This window comes from Ascaphus truei, chromosome 3 (genome assembly GCF_040206685.1).
Source record: "Ascaphus truei isolate aAscTru1 chromosome 3, aAscTru1.hap1, whole genome shotgun sequence".
Lineage (NCBI taxonomy): Eukaryota > Metazoa > Chordata > Amphibia > Anura > Ascaphidae > Ascaphus > Ascaphus truei.
In genome coordinates, this window is record NC_134485.1 from 423,314,222 (window position 1) to 423,337,914 (window position 23,693).

Sequence of the window (23,693 nt, forward strand, 5' to 3'; positions counted from 1 at the left end):
CCTTGGGTGATTCCCATCGGTGTCTGGGGGGCCTCGGGTGGTTCCCACAGGTATCTGTAGCCCTCGGTTGGTTCCCACTGGTTTCCCCCATGGTTGTCCGGAGATCCTCTTGTGGTACCTGTGGGTGCCGGGGGTGTTTGGGTTGTCCCCGTGGGAGTACAACGGTTCTCGGGTGGTCCCCGTGGATGTCCGGGGGCCCTCGGGTTGTCCCCGCAGGTCTCCGCTGGCCTGCAGGACCAATCCTATTTCAAATGTTTTTCTAATTTGGCATACATTTCAATAAATACACCTCCTCCCTCCCCTCCCCCAACACATACAGTACAGTAATGGGCAAAATAACTATTATCAGATATAGATGAGAGTGGGAGATGCAATGGAGTGAGCTTTTAACCATTTACATGTGGGAGGGGGTGAGCTTCAACTAGGTAGGAGGAGCCACCCTCCAATCAGCTAAGACCAGCTGAACAAGAATTGCATCTCCCACTCTCAGGGGAACTTGCTTGCTTGTAGTTTGATAGTGACAAATCTAACACAGAGTGCTTTTCCTGGTAATGTACAGGTTAATAAGAGCTTCAATCAGACTTAGAACTATGCAACTAATTTTGACAGATTTATTATCAATCATTCTTCCTGGTAATGCACAGGTCATTAAGAATTTATATTAGTGTTAGATACCCTTGAGATATGGTCTGCCATGTAGTGGCTCAAGGGCTTACAACACTTTGGCCAAAATGTTAAACTAAAAGACCATTTTATTTAATAGATATCTATACATATATATTTAGGCACTGTACCGTGTATAAGTTTCACTGGATGTGCAGTGAGCTCTGTCTGTGTTTCATGTTCTGTCTCTGGTTTTAAATATATATTGCCATGCTCAGTAGCACTCCTCTGTGACACTTATATGCTTATATATATGTTGTGTTTATTTGGGGGGCTCAATATGAGCTTGTAGGTGTCCTGTATGTTTTACAATTGCTAGGGGTCCTAAGAATCTCCTTAGTTTTGTCAGGGTGATAAGGTGTAATTCCCCATGAGAGAGGGAACACTGCCAAGGGATCCCAGTGGAAGTGGGAGCAGGCATCATCCAAGCAATGGAGTGCCATATACTATCAGAACAAGTGCAAGAGATGTGCCTCTTTGGGGGTATGTTGTTTCTGTTAATAAAGTTAAGGAAACGTTCCTGGTGCCTTTTTATTATTTGCTTACCATACCAGACAGCACGAATGCCAGCACCCTGAGAACAAGGTAACAAAGACTCTGAGCACCACCTCAACAGACATTACACAATGTCTTACATACAGTAGATTAAGTCTTGAATTAGGGTGCTGTAAGAGGTTGTGCAATATTACAAAACAAACATGAGACAGTAAGTCTCCGTTTCATGTGTTTATGACAATGACAGAAAGTTAATTAGCAATTATGTTATCTCTGTAAAAGCACAAAATGTTGCATTTTGATATAATGACACATTTCTGCCACAGGGGACTTTCCCTTCTGGGTGTACTTGGTTATAAAAACCTGTACACAAGAAGACATTCAAGCGCATGCACCCAGGAGTCGTGCACTGGAGATTGCGCTCTGCTTGCTGGCACAATTGAACTTGTAAGTATTTGGGGTTTTCTTATTAGGGCATAATGTAGAATCCTTATGTAGTAGTTTGAGGTACTGGTACCTTTATGGGGGCAATTTGAGAGCTCTTCATCTACAGAGATTATAGTATTATCTGTCACTTGTTTACCTTTCTCTTGAGGCATAGGGTTCATTTAACAAATTTTATTTTTAGGGTTACTTCTGATACAGCAGAGGACATATGGGAAAATGGAGCCTCGCAAATGATGAGAGCTTAAGTTGGATTCAGTTTAAATTAATTTAAATTATGTATTTGAGTGCTTAACAAGTTAGCATCTCATTAATACTGACAAACAGAGACTTATGATGTAAGTAAGTCACAATTCAAGTGTATTCACCCCAAGCCTTATAAGATCTAAAACATTAGCTCTAACTATTGACCAATGGACTAACTATTGTCTTGTAAGCATAATTTTAGTACTATAACCCAGTTTCTTGGATATAGGTTTGCTTTCCAATACACGGTACATTACTTACTGTGTGTACTTTCTTTTGTCTTAGTACTTACAGTATGACAATCAGATTCCAGTTTCCTAGGAGCTCACTGGTTGTTATAAATAAAAAAGGTCTCACTGATCTATAAAATGTGAGGGATGTGTAGCATGCACGCAGAATTAAAGTAGAAACAGAACACTTGAAGTCTTTCTATCTCCCTTTTTATTTGTATTGATTGGGTCCTAAAAAATCCATGCTGATCGGGTACTTACAGTACTACTCTGCTCCTTATTACGTTTGGCTATTGATGACAACTGTTATACACACAAAGAACAAACAGTTTGTCTGTGTGTTTTAGACTCACAAACTTATCCGGAAAGAGATGCAGTAAAAGTTTTGACAACAATTTAGCAATATTTTTGTTGCTGATTTTTATAAAGATGCTAATCTTTAATAGGTTAATGATAATTTACCTATTAAATACACAACTGCCATTAGTTCAATTTGGTCCCAAGAGGTACTGTATAGCTCATTTAGCCACGTCTCTGCCAGAAGAGCTTTGGTCGGCAGATAAGGAGTTAATTGCAAGAACCTTCCATAAATCAGTTTTATATCCTGTAGTGTTAACCAGGGGGAAACGCTTTGTTTTCAAAGTGGTACATATGAGAAAGTAGGCAAAGTAGGTGATTAATATACTGTACGATATGTACTATAAGTGAAGAGAACATAGAGATTGGTATATCGCATTATTAAATGCATGCCAGGAAAGCTAATATAAAAGAAATATCCCTGGGTGATATGGTAATAGACAGTGACAGTGGTGCCACTCAATGCCATCAGCTGGCTTAGTTCACACTGCTATATTCCCAGAGTAGCAGAGGTTGTGGGCTCTGATCTTGTACGGCTGACACCATGACCAGGGAGGCGGTCAGGCGGTCGTCCCCCCCCCGCCCGCTTTGTCCCCTTACATAACCGAAATAACGACAGGAGACGGTAAACTGGAGGTAAAATTGGCCGTGGCTATTTTATTTACATATAAAATACGAGGGGTAAATGCCACTCCTCGCCAGAGTGTACTTTCCCCAGGAGGGGGAGGGGAGGGTCAGCCGGCCCCGCGCCGCTGCCGTCTGCGCGAGCGGGTTATCGATGTCATGAATATCTGACCTCGCCCACTTGTGCTCCCCCCGGGCTCAAACGGCCCAGCTCCCAGTCTGGCAAGAACAAGCACCTACCCCCCACGAGCCGCCGCGACAAGGCTAAGCCGATCAACGACCCCTCCAGCTTGGAACCTTGTTCCTTTCAAGATCAGCAGTGTAACAGAATTCCATACTGCAACAGAACAGAGAAGCATTACCATCACATTCAGTACAAGTCACCTGTTACAAATCCCCCGCCCAGAGCTTCGTTAACGATTACCGCTGGATTGCCCCAAACTAATTAAGGGGATGGGTGGATGGGAATTCGCTGGCGGGAGGCAAAGAGGATTTTCCCCCGCCAGCTTGGCCTTAAGAGGCCACGGTTGGCCCTCCCCTGGATAGGGGGAGGGCGATGCGGGGGCGGGCCAGAGGGGGGAAGGCTGCCCCCCCCCGGTCATGAAACCCCCCCACCTAAGGCTGGGGGGGTCGCTTGACCAGGGAGGCGGTCAGGCGGTCCCCCCCCCGCCCGCTTTGTCCCCTTACATAACCGAAATAACGACAGGAGACGGTAAACTGGAGGTAAAATTGGCCGCGGCTATTTTATTTACATATAAACTATGAGGGGTAAATGCCACTCCTCGCCAGAGTGTACTTTCCCCAGGAGGGGGAGGGGAGGGTCAGCCGGCCCCGCGCCGCTGCCGTCTGCGCGAGCGGGTTATCGATGTCATGAATATCTGACCTCGCCCACTCGTGCTCCCCCCGGGCTCAAACGATCCAGCTCCCAGTCTGGCAAAAAACAAGCACCTACCCCCCACGAGCCGCCACCGACGGCCCTATTTAACCCCCCTTAAACTAGGGTCGTGCCGCCAACCACTCCAGGACCCTCTCCAATCCCTCCTGTAGACTGAGATTAAACAGGTCAATCCCTACGTATGACATGTGTACTCTATCAGCCCTCAACAAACCCCCTGCGCTAGCATCAAAATCCGGGTGTCTTATCCCCCAGCCCCCGCACTGCGCAACAAACTTGCCCACCGCCCCATTCACCTTTTTTCGTGTCTTATCTACCGCGCGCATCGACCTGGCCCCGCGCCAGGCCTACAATGTCTGACCAAATAAACTGCACCGTCGGCCAGCGCATGAACATCTGCGCCACGTCCCTCCTGATGGTTTCTATTAACTCAACCGTCCGCACCGCCGCCACGTCATTCCTCCCGCGTGGATGAGCAGGATCTGTGGTGGCTTTCTATCCCTTGCCAGCACCAATAGACGCGGTAGCAGCTGGTCCCACCGTAGCCCCCTTCCTCTCCACCAGAATATTCTCGCCTGCCCGCGCAAACCGAGGTCCGCTCCGTATGGCCGCCACACCGCCCGTTTCTCAGCCCAGTGTATTAATGAGTCACCAATGATCCAGACATCCATTGCCTCGGCCTCTGCGGTTGGGTGGTGGGGGGGGGGGGATTGTGGGGGGGTTCGGAAGGATAAGAAAAAACGGGGGGGGGGGAGAAAAGAGAGAGAGAATCATACCGGCGAGACCCGTTCTGCACCTGCCAACAAAGGCCTGACGTAGGACCGATACCTGTTGGACTCCCAACACGCAATCCTCTGTATCACCTCCCCTGCCAGCCCAGCCCGTGCCGCCTCTGTCGCGGCCCCGATCCTGAATGAGTGAGTCCCGAAATGGGCCGCCTTCATCCCCAAACGTTCGAGGCATACCCGGAACACCCGTGAGAACTGGTACCTGCAGTCGCTGTGAATGAGTAAGGGGCCCTGCTGGTGGGACGTAAGGCCAAATATGCCCTAAGCGCCTCCACTGGGCATATCCTCCTCCCTGGTACGCTTAGCAGTGGGACCACCACACCTCTACCTGCTTGATCCGTTTTGGACCGCCGAATAAAGAGCTGCAAGGAGTCTGAACCGAGCGCCACATCCCCCGCTTGCAGGCCCCCGTCCCCCCTCTTAGAAGCGCAGACTAGCTCCCCTACTCGCAATGCGCCAAAGAATGCCAGTGTAAATGCCGCGCTGAAAAGAGTCGCCTCAAATGCTGAAAAACAGACTAACCCTGTCATCTTAACCAGCCCTTCCAATAAAGCTGGCGTCACTGGCCTCCTGGCATCGCTGGTCGGGGCCCCCCTTAAAAACCCCGCCAGGGCCCTCTTTACCACAAACGCCTTGGGGATGTCCGACTCTCCCCCCAGCCTTAGGAAAAAAGACACTCCACTCAGCTTTTTGCTTATAGATCTCCCCGCTAGTCCCTTGCGTCCCAGTGCGACAATGAATTGCATGATTGTTTCGACACTCTCCGTCTGTCCCCCACCTTCACTTGCGAAGCCTGAGTACTCCCACCATGCAGCCGCATAAGCTTCCCACGTCCCCGGCGCCACCGATGCTCGCACTAAGTTGGTCACCGCAGGGTCCCCAAAGCCCATAACTCTGTCGGGCATGGTAAGCCGTCCCTGTCTGCTTCTGGTGCCAACTTCCGAAACTCCCCCATCTGCAATCGGGATAAAGAGTCGTCTATGTTATTTAATATCCCGGGCACATGGCGCGCTCTGAACGATATGTTCAATTTCAAGCATGTGAGGACGAAGCAGCGCAAAAGGTTCACGACCGGTGGGGAACGTGAACCAAAGCTATTCACCGCCTCAACCACTCCCATGTTGTCTGTCCAGAAAACCACCTCCCTGTTTGCGAGGTCATGACCCCACAAGCGCACCGCCACCAGCAATGGAAACAGCTCTAGGAACGTAAGGTTTCTAATGAGCTGGGACTCCTGCCACTGCGCGGGCCAGCGCTCCGCGCACCATGCGCCATTGAAATACTCCCCAAAACCTACCGATCCTGCCGCGTCTGTGAACAGCTGCAGCTCAGCGTTCCTTGAAGGGCGCCCCCGCCATAAGGTTCTCCCGTTGTAAGCCCCCAAGAAGTCCGACCAGACCTGTAAGTCCTCGCGGATCTACCGGGTTACCAGGATGAAGTGGTTGGGGTTTCTAATGCCGGCGGTGGCCGCCGCCAGACGCCTCCAGAAGACCCTCCCTACCGGCATGATCCGCGCTGCAAAAACTAGGTGGCCCAGCAGAGATTGAAAATGACGCAGCGTGGTTTTCCTCAGGCCCCCGAACTCTCGTAGGAGCTCCTTTAGGGTCGCCAGCTTATCTGGCGGGAGCCTGTATTCCATCCTCGCTGAGTCAATCTCGATTGATGACTGTTGTTGGGCTAACCGTTTTTTCGTCGGCCAGCGGGACCCCGAACTCTCGAGCCATGGCCGTAAACTCAAATAGCCATCTAGCGCACAACTCTGATCCCGCCGGGCCTACGAAAAGAAAGTCATCCAGGTAAAGCTTGCACCCTGTGACGCACCACCCATTCGAGAAACGTGCTAAAAGTTTCAAAATAAAAACATGATAGCGCGCAGCCTATGGGGAGGCACAAGTCGACAAAGTACTGACCGCCGAGCATGCAACCCAGCAAGTGGAAACACTCAGGGTGCACTGGTAGCAGCCGAAAGGCGGACTTAATATCCGCCTTTGCCAGCAATGCGCCCCTACTGATATCCGCCACGAGGGCTGCTGCCTGATCGAAGCTTGCATAGCTGACTGAGCACAACTCATGATCAATGCCATCGTTTACCGATGAGCCCTCAGGGTAGGATAGGTGCTGGATTAACCTGAACGCCCCTGGGTCCTTCTTGGGGACCACACCCAGAGGCGAGATCCTTAAGTTAGGAAGAGGGGGATAGGCGAACGGACCCGCCATCCTCCCCAACTCAACCTCCCTACTCACCTTTTCCCTTGCCACTACGCTGAAGGTCCTTGCTGATTTTAAATTCCTCTCAACTCCAGATCCCGCTTGGTGCACAAAAGGAATCCTGAACCCCTCGGAAAACCCGTTTAGGAGCAGCCGGGCTGCCTCACTATTAGGGTAGCTTTCCAGCCAGGGGATCAGATTATGGACGTTTATCGGAGAAGGCGCCTTGCTGTCCAGCCTTCCGCCCACCCCCCTTTGAATCGAGCCCCTTGTTCTTAAAACATTTTGCCCGTGGATGGGCCCCTCCACAAGTGATGCATTCGTGCTTGAAACGACAGTTTGCATATGTGCACCGCCTGTCGTTAAAGGCCCAGCACAACTTCTGGCGGGCATTGCCCTGTTTGTCTGTATTCATGGAAGCGCGTCCTGCCTCCGCTCCTCTCTGAGAGTGCGTCGGCTTGTCTGATAGGCCAATTAAGTCAATCCATAGATCTGTCTCTTTCATGTCCCAATTAATTTTCCCTTTGTGCGCCGCCATCTTCTGCCTAAACCTCTCATCATAAACCCACCAACCCTTACCCCCGTGTCTCTGATGGGCTTCCCCTATCATATCCTCATACTTAAAAAGCATCGAACATAAGTGGGGAGACTTCTCCCCGATTACTGCGGCTAATATTCTAAAGGCACGGGCCCAATTGGCGTATGTGCGCGGGAAGAGACGCTTCTCGACGTCGTCTTTCCTAGCCTCCCCTTTCTAATCAGATCGCGCCAGCGCCTCCCTGTAATCGGGTAATAGTGCCAGATTTCCAAAAAATCCCCCGCCCAAATAGTCTCCTTTTCTTCCTTAGTTAAATGTGTGCCCAACTCATTAGTGATGCACAACTGTGGAGTTGAAAAGGCCCCTGCCGGAAGCGCTACCTTTGGTGTTGAAGCGGCATCTGTGACCCCGGCCGTGAGAGGAGACACCGGGGTCGCTGATGCTGGGGGAGCTAATGAACCCGGGACCCCGGCTGTAATGGGGAGTGAACAAGCGGTGCCGACGACCCCGGCCGTAGAAGGAGACACCGGGATCGGGCTGAAGGCTGCCGTGGCGAGGTTTGATGCCGCCGCCCTGTCGCCGATGTGCACCCCCCATGCAGCTGCAACTCCTAACGCTGCGCCTACATCACCTGCCCCCGTTGAAGTCAATGCACCGAAGGAGACTGACGCCTGTGGCTCCAAAGCCTTCAGCATGCCTACCAAGGCTGATGTGAAGCTCTCCTTCCCTGCTGCACTAAGCGTCGATGGGTCCAGGGATGGCCCTGGCGCTGCCTGCCTTACGCCTGCTGCACCCCCTGAAATATCCCTCCCAGCGGCCTCGCCTGTGCCCTCGTGCCCTGTGCGGACCACCTGTGATGCAAGCCAACACCTAAAAGCGTTCGTTCTGTCGCGCAGCCGCCCTCTCTTTAATGCCGCAGGTTTCTTACCCATCCGTGGCTTCCCGTGAGGAAGAGACCTGGGCAGCGACTTGGTTCACCCATCACCCGATGCCGGCTCCACGTAGTCGAACCATGCTGGGTTCTCTGCTCTCCGAAACACATTGGCACCAACCGCAGTTGCGGTTGGCCGTTTTGGTCTCCTCGGCCCTGCCGACTCTGCAGGCGAAATCCTGACAGTGACACCGCCCGCGTCAGCAACGGGCGGCCGTGTGGCATGCCGTGACGCCCTGTTCTGCATCATGGTGGCTGGAAGTCGCCACCCCTCCTTGGCGGGCCGACCTGCGCGCCGATCCGCCGTGTCCTGCGTCCCAGCGGTCGACATCCTCCCCACCATCGCTGAGGCCCGACCTGGCCGCTGTGACACCCTGCCCCACGGTACCGTGACCGAGGGCTGCCGCCCTGCGTGCGGTTGCTGAACTTCACCTGCCGCCTTGCACTGCAGCACCCTCCGCACTCCCTTCCTGTGGCGCGCGGCCTCTCTGCCTGCCGCCTGTCTAGCGCGCCATGCTGCCTGAGGATTCTCGCCTGACGCGTTGTGCTGCAGCGCCCTCTGCTTCCCCTTCCCGCGGGGAGCAGCCTTAGTGCCACGTGCTGGTTTAGCAGAGAACAACGCCTGCAGCCGCCGATCCAACCATGCCTCGTCATGGTTTTCCGCCTCGGCTTGAAGAAGGCAGAACTGCACTGCCATCGATGCCATGCTGCTGTGTGGGGGGGATTCTCGATTAACTTCCGGTGCTTTATCTGGGCCCGGAGCTATGCGTGTGCGCTTGCCAAGCTGTTCTAAGCCTATCGCCGCTACGCAGCCCCCACACAGACACAGCTCCAATAGGGGGAGAACGAAGATCACCACTGAAAGAGTAAGACATGCCACGGTTATCATCAGAGCGGTGAATCTTTGCGCGGCTTGGAAAGGGGATAGCCGGAAATGTGTTTTTTTTTTTTTTTTTTTTTGGAACCACGTGTTTAGCTGCCCCAGTATAGCCAACGCCCAGCTTATTGCCGATCTCCCCGCCTATCCAACCGCCTATACCACATAACCACATCTTACGTACGTCTAACAAACTCCCATATTCCCTATGTGCATCAATGCCCGGCGTGCGATATTTACATATACCCATGTCCACGTATATATGTATATACCTACCCGTGTGCCCCCATATCCCAAACCCATATGCACACACGTACATGCATCTCTACACCTATATACAACTATAATCACAAACCCATATGTACGCACCTCTCTACGAACCACACCATATATGCACGCGTACACATGTACGCATACACCCACATATACATATATATATACATATAGCGGCGCACATACACACATATGTACCCATCTACGCACACATGTACATAAATACCCGTATAGATACCTATACATGCATCTACCCATACATATATATGCATTTACCCATCCCTATCTGTGCACCTACACCCAGACACATACCTATATGTCTATATATATAAGCGCCCACCTATAAATACGTATGCATATATATATATATATATATATATATATATATATATCCATATAACACATACACACATATATATATATACCCATGTACATATCCCACCCTTAAATACGTATACCTACATACATCCATATACCATACATATACATATATATACATCTAATCGATCAATATACATATCGCACACACACACACACACACATATATATATATATATATATACCTCCCAGAGGCATACATGCATGTGTGTCCACCTATACACATATACATACCCATGTATGCCCACATAATCTATTCCTATATACATACCCATCCACACATATACCAAATACATATATACCCCTGCTTATTTATATATTTATTTATTTTCCCAAATCTCCCCTGAACGAAGGGAATGGGAGGGGGAACCGCGAGAGCAGCCGCCTCTCTCGCTGCATGGCTGGCCGCTCCACTCCCCCCTCCCCCCACCACGTGCGCCTATCCATTGTGGCCCACGTGGGGAGCGCGAGCCATTAGCCCCACGGCTGCGGGAAAAACCGAGGCACCGGTAGGAAGGGGAGGGGGGCAGCCCGCCTCCCGTATGCCTGCTCCACAATCTTTGCGCGACGGGGCACCGGCCCATCCCTACCCGGCCCTGCTTGCACAGGTCGTGACTATTGCCTGCCCCAGGATTAGCAACCCTGGGCCTCACGCAGCACTGTGACTGCGTGCCTCCGCCAGCCCCCCTCTCCCCGCACACCAAACCCCCTGCCCCGACCACTATTCCCCGCCGGGCGGGAGGGGGATCGAATCCCTCGGTGTCCGCCACAGCCCCACGCCATCCTCCTGAGAAGTGAGGAAGGAGGAGGGGGGTCCCCCCGCGCTGCGCTCCCAAACGGAAAAGCGCTCCCAAACGGAGAAGGGAGGGCCCCCCACCCCGGGGGAAGAAACAACTTACATTGGCCGAGGTCCAGGGGAGTGCGGGAGAGATTCACTGGAGGTCCTTCTCAATTCGCTGAAGAGAACATAGAGATTGGTATATCGCATTATTAAAAGCTAATATAAAAGAAATATCCCTGGGGGATATGGTAATAGACAGTGACAGTGGTGCCACTCAATGCCATCAGCTGGCTTAGTTCACACTGCTAGAGTATATTCCCAGAGTAGCAGAGGTTGTGGGCTCTGATCTTGTAGGGCTGACACCATTCCAGTTATTAGATTCCTAAGGCCTTGGCCATAGTGCAGCAGATGGCACGAGCGAGGTCGCTAGCGAAGAAAACAAACGAATGTAGGCAAATGCGTTTGTGCATAGTGGTCATGTGCACGTTAGCGGCAAGGCGACCAATGTGTGGCGAGAAAGAAGTTTGTTTTTGCCGCAAAATCACCTTATGCAGTGTTGGGAAATCTGGCAGGTACATGTACTGCATGACCGTTATCCTAACTGTACCAAAACATTAAGAAAAAATTACAAGAATAAGAATTATTAAGCATCCAGGCCAGAGCAATAGTCAATGATTTTAGTCTCAAATTATATAACATACATGAATTGTTTTGCCTAAAAGCTGCAAGCTAAATTATTAAATAGAGAGGCAGGACTTTATATATTTCTAGTTCTGACCCGTTATCTTGTCAGAGCTTCCACCACTTTTATTAAAGGTGTGGCATCCTGGAGAGTATGCTAAGTAATTTAGTGGGATCCAGGTTCCTAAAGGGAGTTAAGTGGTTACATCCTTATACCGGCCCCTAGTATAATGTTGCAAGTTTAATTTAACTAATTCAATGTTGCAGGTTTCACTAAACTAATTTAATGTTGCACGTTAACCATAGACAGATGCTTGACCATGCCCTTGTTTCAGGAATATGCTAGAAGGGTCACCCGATAGGTGATGACTCAGCTAAGCTAAGCCCTTCCCTTATTCCGCCCAGCTACGGGGCTTGGGAGGAAATCTATAAATAAAAGGGACTTGGGTTTCCATCTTCAGATCTCAGTGGACCCATGTGAGGGGGACCTCGCCTTTATATACAATGTAAGTTATGTTAGTCTGTTACTCTATGTGTTAGTGTTTGAATCACTTTGTTGTTTTCCAGCTAGGGAAGTGTACTCCTAAAGATAGGGCCCCTGAGCAAGTTCTACCCACAATAGGGAATGGACAGTTATTCCTGAGAAGGTTCTGTAAGAAAGGGCCTTGGAGTATCACCTTAGATTTGCCAGGGGTAAGAGACTCCTTAGTTCTGTCAGGGGGGGAAATAGGAAAGTAGCAGAACGAGCACTGCAATTAGAATAGGCTGGAGGCAAAGTGCTATAGAAAAAACTTTATTACGGCATACAAGCCAGATTAAAAAACATGAGGAGGATCCTCTGACGTGTTTCGTCCCTAGGGGGACTTTAACGAAGAGTAACCTTATGGTAGCCGGACATTGCTATTTATAGCCCCTCTCCCCTGCGTGCAGGTACGAAACTCCTCCCTCCAATCTCCGCTGAATCCACAGCTGATGAATGCTTATTCATTAATGGAGGTGGAGCGCCACGCACCTACACACCACGGGCAGTAAGCTAATATATTAGACAAGCTCAAACCATCATATATACCCTCAACCATGTGTACACTAATTTATCTCAAAAATAAGCAATTATTAATTAATTGCTTTGCGTGGACACATAGTGACGGCATCCTGTAACAAAATGTAAAAAACATGAAAGTAACCACTGCCAGCCTGTCCGGTCTAACCCATCAAACTGACACAAAACACACAAAAATATATATTAAGAAAAAACATACATAATCAACATTTTACCAAGACAAGGAAGATTATACTGTAAATCTGTCCTTAAACTAAATGGACCCATACATGTGGTATACAATCCCACAGGATGCAGACCCATATAACTATGTCTTAGCATGAAAAGGGCTAAAGAAAAAAAAGGAGAAAAAGGAGGAAAAACAATATAGTAATGACAGAAATAAGATAAAAAAATATTAATAATAAAAGAAAAAATATGTATACAAAACAAAATAATAAATATACATTGAAAAAACTAAACAACTAAACAACTAAACAAATAACAAAAAATTGTTGTTATTCCTAAAATACAATAAACTCCTATGTTGAAGTAAAAAAGAAAGATAAGTTATATTTAATTGCAACAATAATAACAGAGAAGTAAGGATGTATGTGTTCACTTCCTATGGATTAATCTATATTAATTCCCTTGTTGTAATGTGAAGAGTTGTACCAATAATAATATGTAATTATAAACACATATCATAATCTAATATAGATCATAGTGAGAACACAAAGGCAAAATCAAGTGTAGTCCTTGTATGGAATACAGGAGAAAAAATCTCCAATACCGTGCTCAGCTATATGGTATTCCTTAGAAAGATATAAGTCATGTATCATGAAAAAGGACAAAGTGGAAAGGCTGTCTTCTCAAATATATATAAGTACCGTGTGTCCCATATAGTTAACCCCTTCCTCTAGCGGGCGGGACCTGAATCTACTGGTAAAATCAGTAAAAAATATCTGATTACCTAAGAACAGTTTGTAGTCCCCCTGGGAAGTATATGGGTACAAGGAACATAACCCCCAGAGCGCAGGTGAGCGGACTGGGGTACTCACGGTTTGGAAGGTATCAGCAGTTCCTTAGGCGTGCATCACGCTGGTAATGGACGAGTAGAAAAATCCTGCAGGAGGTAAGCGGAGCACAGCGAAGCAAATGCAGGGGCTATACACCAGAGTAGGTAAAAATCCTTTATTGCATGATCAACATCATGTTAGTGGACAAGTAAAATCTCTAACGCGTTTCAGGCTTCTGCCCTTTATCAAAGAGAACTGTTTTACTCTCTGCAAACGCCCTGTTAATATAGATCTCTCCCCGCTAACAGCTGATCTCAGTAAGGTGATTTGCGCGCGAGTTCGCCAAGCTACAATCTCATTGGTTGTCTGATGCAACCAATGGAATGAATGAAACAATTCTACTGTGTGTAACGAGTGCGGGTAGTGTATCTGATCAATAGAGCGGCTGCAGAGTATGTCAGTAAAAAGAAACAGTGTGTATAACAACATTACAACCTAATCTAAACAATGTATCAATATAATAAAGACAAGAAAAACAATCTACTTGGCTGAAATGGTAGTAGGGAGATAACGGAATGGTATGAGTCATATAGCAAGGCTGTTAATGTTCGTATAATGAAATAGTATAAGTTAGCTGGTGATATAATAAGCTATAAGAGCCTAAAAATAGTGCAGTTGCATAGATGTATTAATAATTTTCTAATTATACTAGTATGTTCTTCTATATATTAATTATATCCTTATACTTCTCACTATAATCAGCCTTGTATGAATGGAGGATGTTGGGAACTATCACAGTACATTATTCATCATAGGCATTTGTATATATAAAATAGATACATAAAAAAACATATACATGAAAACAGATACATGATAAGAGTGGGTAGTGTACCATCATAAAATTGAAAATAAAATTGAAAAATAAATAAAAAATAATAAAAATAAAATAGACATAATAATAAATATGGAACTAAATATATGTATACATGTGAGTCTACAATGGAAGAACTATGTTGTTTCCCAATATATCATTCAGATATTCATGAAGAATCTCTCTGAAATCACCCATTTATTGACTGTCACATGTATACATATTTCTTAATTGTTCCCATTTCATTTGTTTGATCCACATTATAACAACCCATCATTCACTGTTTTATTATGTTTTTGATATGTCAAGGTACGCCAAGCTTGTTGCAAAAAGAATATGCTATATGATTTAGACATTATATGTCATGTGATAAATGGATATTAGTTCAATTTAGTTTAAAAAGTGTTTTAGCTCCCAGTCAATATTCATACCCTTGGGGGCCAATGTCCCAAGGGTATAAATCCAGTGCATTTCTCGACGGTTAAGGAGTGTTTCTCTGTCTCCTCCTCTAGGGTGAATAGGTATGTATTCCAAAGCACTGAATGTTAAGTGATCTATAGAACCCTGCACACATTTATTGAAGTGTCTGGCCACTGGGTAGTTGTCATCTTTATTTTTAATGGTTCTGATGTGTTCCCTGATCCTTATTTTTAATGGTCTTATTGTCCTACCAATGTAACTAGAGCCACATGCACATTTGAGAACATAAATTACATATTTTGAGTTACAATTTAAAAATGAGTTAATCCTGTATTTGTGTCCCGTGAAAATATTCCTCATTGTTTTGATGGGGAATGCATATTTGCAAAAGTTGCAAGTTCCACATTTGTAAAATCCTTTTGGAAGCCCTTTCTCTGGTAACATTCTGTCTCTGTACATACTGGGTGATAAGTAGTCTCCCAATGATTTGGCTTTGCGATAGACTATTTTTGGTTTAGAGAGTGTGACTCTATCTAGGTCCCCATCTAATCTAAGTACTTCCCAATGTTTGTTAAGGATTGATCTTATTGTGCCAGCTTGTCTTGAATATGTGGTAATGAATAAGGGTATGTCACCCTCCTGAATGCTTTTATTCTTTTTAGTGTTCTTTTGTCTACACAATGTATCTGTTCTGTTAGAATGTATTGCATTCTGTAATGCACTTTCAAGAATGCAATCTGAGTAACCACGAGCCTTGAATCTTGTCTTAAGTTGTTCTGCTTGGTCATTAAAACATTCATCTTTCGAGCATATCCTCCTGAGACGTAAGAACTGACTCCTGGGAATGCTGTTCAAGAGTGGTCTAGGGTGTGCACTATTCGCTCTGAGCAGAGAGTTGCGGGAATTTTCTTTTCTGTAAATATTAGTTTGTATGGAAAGATCAGTATCCACATACAAGTGGAGGTCCAAAAAATTAATATGATGATCATGTACCATATGTGTAAATCTAAGGTTGCAGTCGTTGGATTCAAGGTATGTAAAAAATAAAGAGAGTGTGTTTGCATCTCCAGACCAAATTAATAACAGGTCGTCAATATAGCGACGATAGAACTTAATGTGATGTCTGTAAGGGTTGGTGTCACCGAAAATGTGTTGAGTTTCCCAAAGTCCCATAAACAAATTGGCGTATGAGGGTGCAAATGAAGTCCCCATCGCCGTGCCCTGTGTTTGTAAATAAAATTGGTTATTGAAGGTGAAATAATTGTGCTGTAATAGAAATAATACACTATCCAATAGAAAGGTGATTTGTGCCAAGTGAAGATTAGAATTATTCAGAAAATAAGTGACTGCTTTAATACCTTTAGTGTGTTCTATGACTGTATATAAAGACGTCACGTCTAATGTGACCCAAGTGTATGTGTGACACCATGTGAAGTTTTTTATGTCAAGGAGTAAATCAAAAGAGTCTTTCAAAAATGACGGTAATTGTTGAACCAACGGCTGCAAGAAAAAATCCACATACCTAGATAGACCATCTCCCAAAGATCCAATGCTAGATATTATAGGTCTGCCTGGCGGACACACAAGCGACTTGTGGATCTTTGGGAGATGGTGAAAAATAGGTATGATGGGAGAGGGATTGAACAGAAATTCTGATTCCTGTTTAGATAGAACATGCAACTCTCTGCCCAGATCTATAAGCTTTTCAATTTCTTTAAGATACATTTGTGTAGGATCCTTAGTAAGTTTGGAATATGCATCAGTATCATTTAGTTGTCTCATTGCCTCAGAACAGTACATCTCAGGGCTCATTACCACTATGGCCCCACCTTTGTCTGCATTTTTTATCACTATGTCTTTTCTAGCTTTTAAGGCTGCCAACGATTGGCCTTCTTCTTTGGATAAATTATTGGGTATTGTAGTGGTGAAATTAAACCCCTTAGCTAGTAATTGCAGGTCTTTTTCCACTAATTTTTCATATGTCTCTAGGTGTGGGCCTTTAGAAAACATAGGACAGAAAATGGATTTCTTCCTAAATGATGTATGTTTGGAAGTGGTCAAAAAGAGGAACTGTTCTGAGGCACTAACATTTTGAACATCTGACAAATTTTGTTCATCAAACAAGTCATTCATATCTTGTATAGCTGTATACTCTTTGAAGGACAGCCTGTCGTCCGCGCTCCCCCCCACCAGAGGGCCCAGAATAGAATCTTCTGGGTCAACTGGTGTAGGGATGTCACCGACAGCAGGCTGCCTAGAGTTGAAAAAAATTTTTAAAGATAATTTTCTAATGTATTTTTGCAAATCTATAACAGTATTAAAAAGATCAAAATTGTCCTGAATTCCAAAGTTCAGTCCCTTGTTGAGAATCTTTGTCTCTCCTTCTGTTAGATCTATCCCCGAAATGTTGACTACATTATTCTCTTGCGTCAATGTTCCATTTTTCTTCTCTTTGTTTGCCCTTCTTTTGGGCGAGCGCCGCGTCCTCTTTGGGAGTTTTTTGACTCCCTTTGATTGCCCAGGTCAAATGAGGTTGATGGATTCTCTTGATGGCGAGATGGATTTTGATGGTATGATGTATCTTTTTTGTGACGCTCTTCAGGGTCTGTAAAATCAGTAAGGCGATCTGTGTCTTCATCTGTTGTAAATGATACCACTGAAGGACGACTCTCTAAGTCTGAGGCATCCGATATACTTTATGCTCCAGACGTTCTCCTTTTTAAAATAGATTTGTTTGGGGTGGATTTTCTTGGGTGTGGATTTTTCTTGTAACGGTCTCCTTTTTGTGCTTGCTCTTGTTGGTATGTAATCCTTGGGGGAGGTTTTTGCCATGCATAAATCTGGTTTTTTTGATAGTCAATTCTATCCCTATCAAATTTTAATTGTTTTTTGATCATAATTTTCTCTTCAATGTTATTGATAGTTTTGGATAGATTCTTATCCATATCATTAAAATTCTCCATATCTTTGTATGACTTCAAATTAAGTTGTAACTCTTTAATTGTTTTTTTCACCTCATTTCTTTCTTTGATTTTGGTTTTTATAATCAATTCAATCAGCTTTTCCGAGCATTCATCTAGGATCTTTATCCATTCAGTCTCGAACTCTTTGTTGGGAAAGCCGAAAGAGGGGGTTTTTTTAATACGAAGCCCCCTAGGTATCCTTTTAACAACTAAATAATTGTCCAGTGTTGTTATATCCCACCATAGGCGCACATTGGATGACAAGGCTTTTTCAAATTTTAGAAAATACAGATTAAGATCAGTGTTGTCTTCGCAAACATCAGAAATAGTATTGTCAAATACATATGCAGCTCTTCTTTTTCGCCCAGCATTATCTGCACAACTTTGTATGTAAGTGTTCTCAGTGTGTGTGGGTTCCACATTAACATCCTCTATACATTCTTCCTCCATTTCAAACTATGCCAAGTGTCCAAAAAATAATGTAAAAGATTAAAAATGTGGTGTCAGTTTTTAGCCCCTGCAATTCAAAATTGATCCATCCAAAGCATAATTGATATCCACAATAGCAAGCTGACGGTTGTATATAATCAGTAGAAAGTAGGAGAAAAAATCTCCAATACCGTGCTCAGCTATATGGTATTCCTTAGAAAGATATAAGTCATGTATCATGAAAAAGGACAAAGTGGAAAGGCTGTCTTCTCAAATATATATAAGTACCGTGTGTCCCATATAGTTAACCCCTTCCTCTAGCGGGCGGGACCTGAATCTACTGGTAAAATCAGTAAAAAATATCTGATTACCTAAGAACAGTTTGTAGTCCCCCTGGGAAGTATATGGGTACAAGGAACATAACCCCCAGAGCGCAGGTGAGCGGACTGGGGTACTCACGGTTTGGAAGGTATCAGCAGTTCCTTAGGCGTGCATCACGCTGGTAATGGACGAGTAGAAAAATCCTGCAGGAGGTAAGCGGAGCACAGCGAAGCAAATGCAGGGGCTATACACCAGAGTAGGTAAAAATCCTTTATTGCATGATCAACATCATGTTAGTGGACAAGTAAAATCTCTAACGCGTTTCAGGCTTCTGCCCTTTATCAAAGAGAACTGTTTTACTCTCTGCAAACGCCCTGTTAATATAGATCTCTCCCCTAAATAGCTGATCTCAGTAAGGTGATTTGCGCGCGAGTTCGCCAAGCTACAATCTCATTGGTTGTCTGATGCAACCAATGGAATGAATGAAACAATTCTACTGTGTGTAACGAGTGCGGGTAGAGCATATCCTCCTGAGACGTAAGAACTGACTCCTGGGAATGCTGTTCAAGAGTGGTCTAGGGTGTGCACTATTCGCTCTGAGCAGAGAGTTGCGGGAATTTTCTTTTCTGTAAATATTAGTTTGTATGGAAAGATCAGTATCCACATACAAGTGGAGGTCCAAAAAATTAATATGATGATCATGTACCATATGTGTAAATCTAAGGTTGCAGTCGTTGTATCATGTATCTGTTTTCATGTATATGTTTTTTTATGTATCTATTTTATATATACAAATGCCTATGATGAATAATGTACTGTGATAGTTCCCAACATCCTCCATTCATACAAGGCTGATTATAGTGAGAAGTATAAGGATATAATTAATATATAGAAGAACATACTAGTATAATTAGAAAATTATTAATACATCTATGCAACTGCACTATTTTTAGGCTCTTATAGCTTATTATATCACCAGCTAACTTATACTATTTCATTATACGAACATTAACAGCCTTGCTATATGACTCATACCATTCCGTTATCTCCCTACTACCATTTCAGCCAAGTAGATTGTTTTTCTTGTCTTTATTATATTGATACATTGTTTAGATTAGGTTGTAATGTTGTTATACACACTGTTTCTTTTTACTGACATACTCTGCAGCCGCTCTGTTGATCAGATACACTACCCGCACTCGTTACACACAGTAGAATTGTTTCATTCATTCCATTGGTTGCATCAGACAACCAATGAGATTGTAGCTTGGCGAACTCGCGCGCAAATCACCTTACTGAGATCAGCTGTTAGCGGGGAGAGATCTATATTAACAGGGCGTTTGCAGAGAGTAAAACAGTTCTCTTTGATAAAGGGCAGAAGCCTGAAACGCGTTAGAGATTTTACTTGTCCACTAACATGATGTTGATCATGCAATAAAGGATTTTTACCTACTCTGGTGTATAGCCCCTGCATTTGCTTCGCTGTGCTCCGCTTACCTCCTGCAGGATTTTTCTACTTGTATGGAATACTCATATCCAATAACAATCTTAATAAGCCTTAACCACGAGAGCAGGTTATGAAAGAGACTTGATATTATACAAATTGACAACAGAGTGAGAGAAGAACAAATTTATAGACAATTTTGCAATAATATGCTTATACCATGCATTTCAGAATAATCCCAAATAATCATGGGTTTATAGGTTTTATCAGGCAGATCAGAGAGCCTACACATAATATATATTCAAGAACAATAAGGTCAAGTACATACACCATACAAATATATATCACTCATGATCTTATAGAAAATGGGCCAATTCCCAATCCACATTAATTTCGTCGTGTGGATGGAGGCTGTTCATACAAAATATCCAAGACATTTCCCTTTTGTTTAGGAGGTTCAGTCTGTCTCCCCCCCATTGTTGCTACTGGTATATGTTCTAAACCTGAGAAGGAAAAACCCTGAATCCCTCCCATGGGGCAAGTGGAGAAGTGTCTCGAGACTGGATGTAATGTATCCATCTTTTTAATTAAACGAACATGTTCCTGGATTCTATGTTTTAGGCCTGATGGTACGTCCGATGTAAACTTTATTACATTTACATCTAAGTATGTAGACTACATTACTGGTGTTGCAGTTAATGAAAGTCCTTATGGTCTTAATAGTCTTGGGTCTGGAACACTCTATCTTTTTAAGAGTCTTAGCAAAGCGACAAATGTTGCAATGGCCACACTGGAAAAAGCCTTTAGGTATATTCGTTATGCCTGAAGTATGTTGAGAAGAAAACAGGCTAGGTGACACATATGACGCCAAAGATTTTGCCTTACGGAACACAAATTTGGGTCCTTTATCAGTGATATGCTTCAAATCTGCGTCTACTTTCAGTGTATCCCAATGTTGTGCGACAATTGACCGTATGGCATTGGATTGTCCGCTCTGCTGTGTAATGAAAAGAGGTAATGGTTTTGTACCTTTTCTACCCCATTGTCCTTTTTTGGAGACATTCATGGAGAGGAGTTCCTCCCTTTCCATGGATTTCACCAAAAGCAGTGTATCCTTAAGATCCTTTTCCTTGTACCCCCTCTCTTGGAATCTAGTAATGAGTTTCTGGGCCTGTATGTCAAAACTTTCCTCAGTAGAGCATAATCGTTTTAAGTGTAGTAATTGGCCTTTTGGGATTCCTCTCTTAAGAGGCCCAGCGTGGTTACTGCTGGCCATAAGGTATGTATTCCTAGAGTTGGCGTATCAGAGGTCCATCTCTCTCTGACGGGGGCCCTTGTGTGTACCCTCAAAAGTGGAAGTCTTTATATGGTGATGTATGGATAGTTTTCAATGCTGGATTGTCACTAAGGAGAAATCTTATATATTCCTCCCAGGGAATACAAGAAAAGAGAGAGAGCGCACAATAGTGTCATCAAATTCGGGTATATTGCACACTTACAGTATACAAATATGAATGTTGCACTCACATTTTAAAATAAAGGAAAATTTGTGGGAGAGAACCGCAGATCTGTGGAGGTAAACACCGGTCAGCTTGCTGCCTCGTCAGAGATTTGTATAAGTGTGCAATATACCCCCCCAAAAAATACACTATTGTGTGCTCTCTCTTTTCTTGTATTCCCTGGGAGGAATAAATAAGGTTTTACCTTACGGACAACCCACCATTGAAAACTATCCATAAATCACCATATAAAGACTTCCCCTTTTGAGGATACACACAAGGGCTCCCGTCAGAGAGAGATGGGTCTCTGATACAACTACTTTTACCAGAAGAAACCTGTGATTGAGACTGACACAGTTTTTTTTGGATTAGAATATCTACTTTTTATTACAATCTGCATTATATTTGTATGTTTATTTTTCATTTTCACATATACCATCTTGAGATCAACAGCGCTCCCCTTGCCGGGAATAAGTTTACAAACTGCTGAGCATCACCAACACAAAGACACCTGGGGACATTTTGGTGTGGCCCCTTTTCTATTGGCTGGGGGAAGAGGTGTTACAATAATAAAACAATAAAATAATATATATTTGCTGTTCAATTTTCTCTTAAATTCAGGGATATATTGTACCAATATACAGTTGCATTCTCCTTTCACCACAAATAATAAATCCAGTTACATATTAATGTTTCATATGCCTAAACGATAAAATATGTTAAACTGTCCATGCAATGTCTGATACATAATGTATAACCGTGTTGCACTTAATGTAACCATGTATTTGTAACCATGTATTTGTCATCATAACTCTGTGCCCAGGACATACTTGAAAACGAGAGGTAAATCTCAATGTATTACTTCCAGGAAAAACATTTCATGAATAAATAAATAAATAGTTTCAAGAATCACTTTTTTATTTTTACCTTTGAATAACCAAGATAAATGTTCTTCTTGTGTCTCACTTGCTTTATTTCTGTTTTCCCAGGCATGTCCCATGTACAAGTTGCTGGACCTGGCAAGGGCTAATCAATCTGATGTTTTTGAGTTCATACTCATTGGGTTTCCAGGACTCCCTCAGAAGTACCATATCCTGGTTTATTGTCAATATTATGATACTGTTGGCAAATGGGTCTGTAATAGCATTAGTCATTTTGAACCAGCACTTACACCATCCAATGTACATGATCATTGCAAACCTCGCTTTTTCTGAACTCCTATTTGCCACAATAACTTTACCCAAAATAATTGCCAAGTATTGGTTTGGAGCGGGATCCATGTCCTTCTCTGCATGCATGTTTCAGCTGTTTTTTGTTCATTATCTGGGCACTGTTGATTCCTTCACCCTCATGCTGATGGCAATTGATCGTTTAGTTGCTATTGACAAACCACTGAGATATTCCTCAATCATCACTAATAAACGTGTTGGCATTTTATGTGGATTTTTATGGGTCTGTGCATCTATATTGCCTGCAACAACTGCTATCTGGAATGCACTATTTCCTTACTGTGGCTCGAGAAAAATCAACAATTTGTTTTGTGTTAACATGGCTGTCACGGTTTTGTCTTGGGGGGATATTACTTCGCTCAAGCAGGCAATATTTGTGTTTTCATTGGCTGCGCTTATGCTGCCGTTATCCTTTATTATTTTGTCATACATCATTATTATCCGAAGGATCTCTTTATCGTCTGGATCTGAAAGATGGCAGAAAGCATTGTACACTTGCACCACACATTTGTTTATCATTGGTATGTACTATGTCCCTCGGGTGTTTGTGTATGTTGCATATCATATCAACTTAGTTTTTAGTATTGATATAAGTGTATTGCTCCTTTGTCTCTACACATTTCTTCCACACATGGCTAACCCTATCATATATTGTCTCAGAACCAAGGAGATTAAACAGACCATTGGAAAGACAATCAGAATTATGTTCAATTTAAAAATTGAAAGCAGTCCCCCGACCAAAAAAATGTTGAAATGCCAAACATCTTGATCGTGGTCCTGTGTGATGGCGTAATGCTGTCTGACATTAGTCCTAATGCGTTTCGTCACCGGACGGAAACTTCATCAGAGGATTGTGGGCAATAACTCAAGACACGTCTCAATAACCTTATACACACCAGCTGAAATAGATTATTAACCACTGAAACCAATGGTGAATGCATAATTTACTGTACATCAGAATTTGATCAATGTTGAGGGATCAATACCATACAAGGATGTAAGGAAAATGTAATATATTGATTTAAATCCTAACAACAACTGGTGTGAATG

At 44.2% G+C, this 23,693-nt stretch overlaps 1 protein-coding gene across 1 annotated transcript; it reads left to right on the top strand.

Annotated features, from left to right (window-relative positions):
- Window positions 1-22,412: 22,412 nt before the first annotated feature.
- Window positions 22,413-23,412, top strand: LOC142490844 (olfactory receptor 56B2-like). The gene is given in 2 exon segments (XM_075593263.1): window positions 22,413-22,510; window positions 22,512-23,412. Coding segments are annotated over 2 exon segments (999 nt in total).
- The last annotated feature ends 281 nt before the right edge of the window (window positions 23,413-23,693 follow it).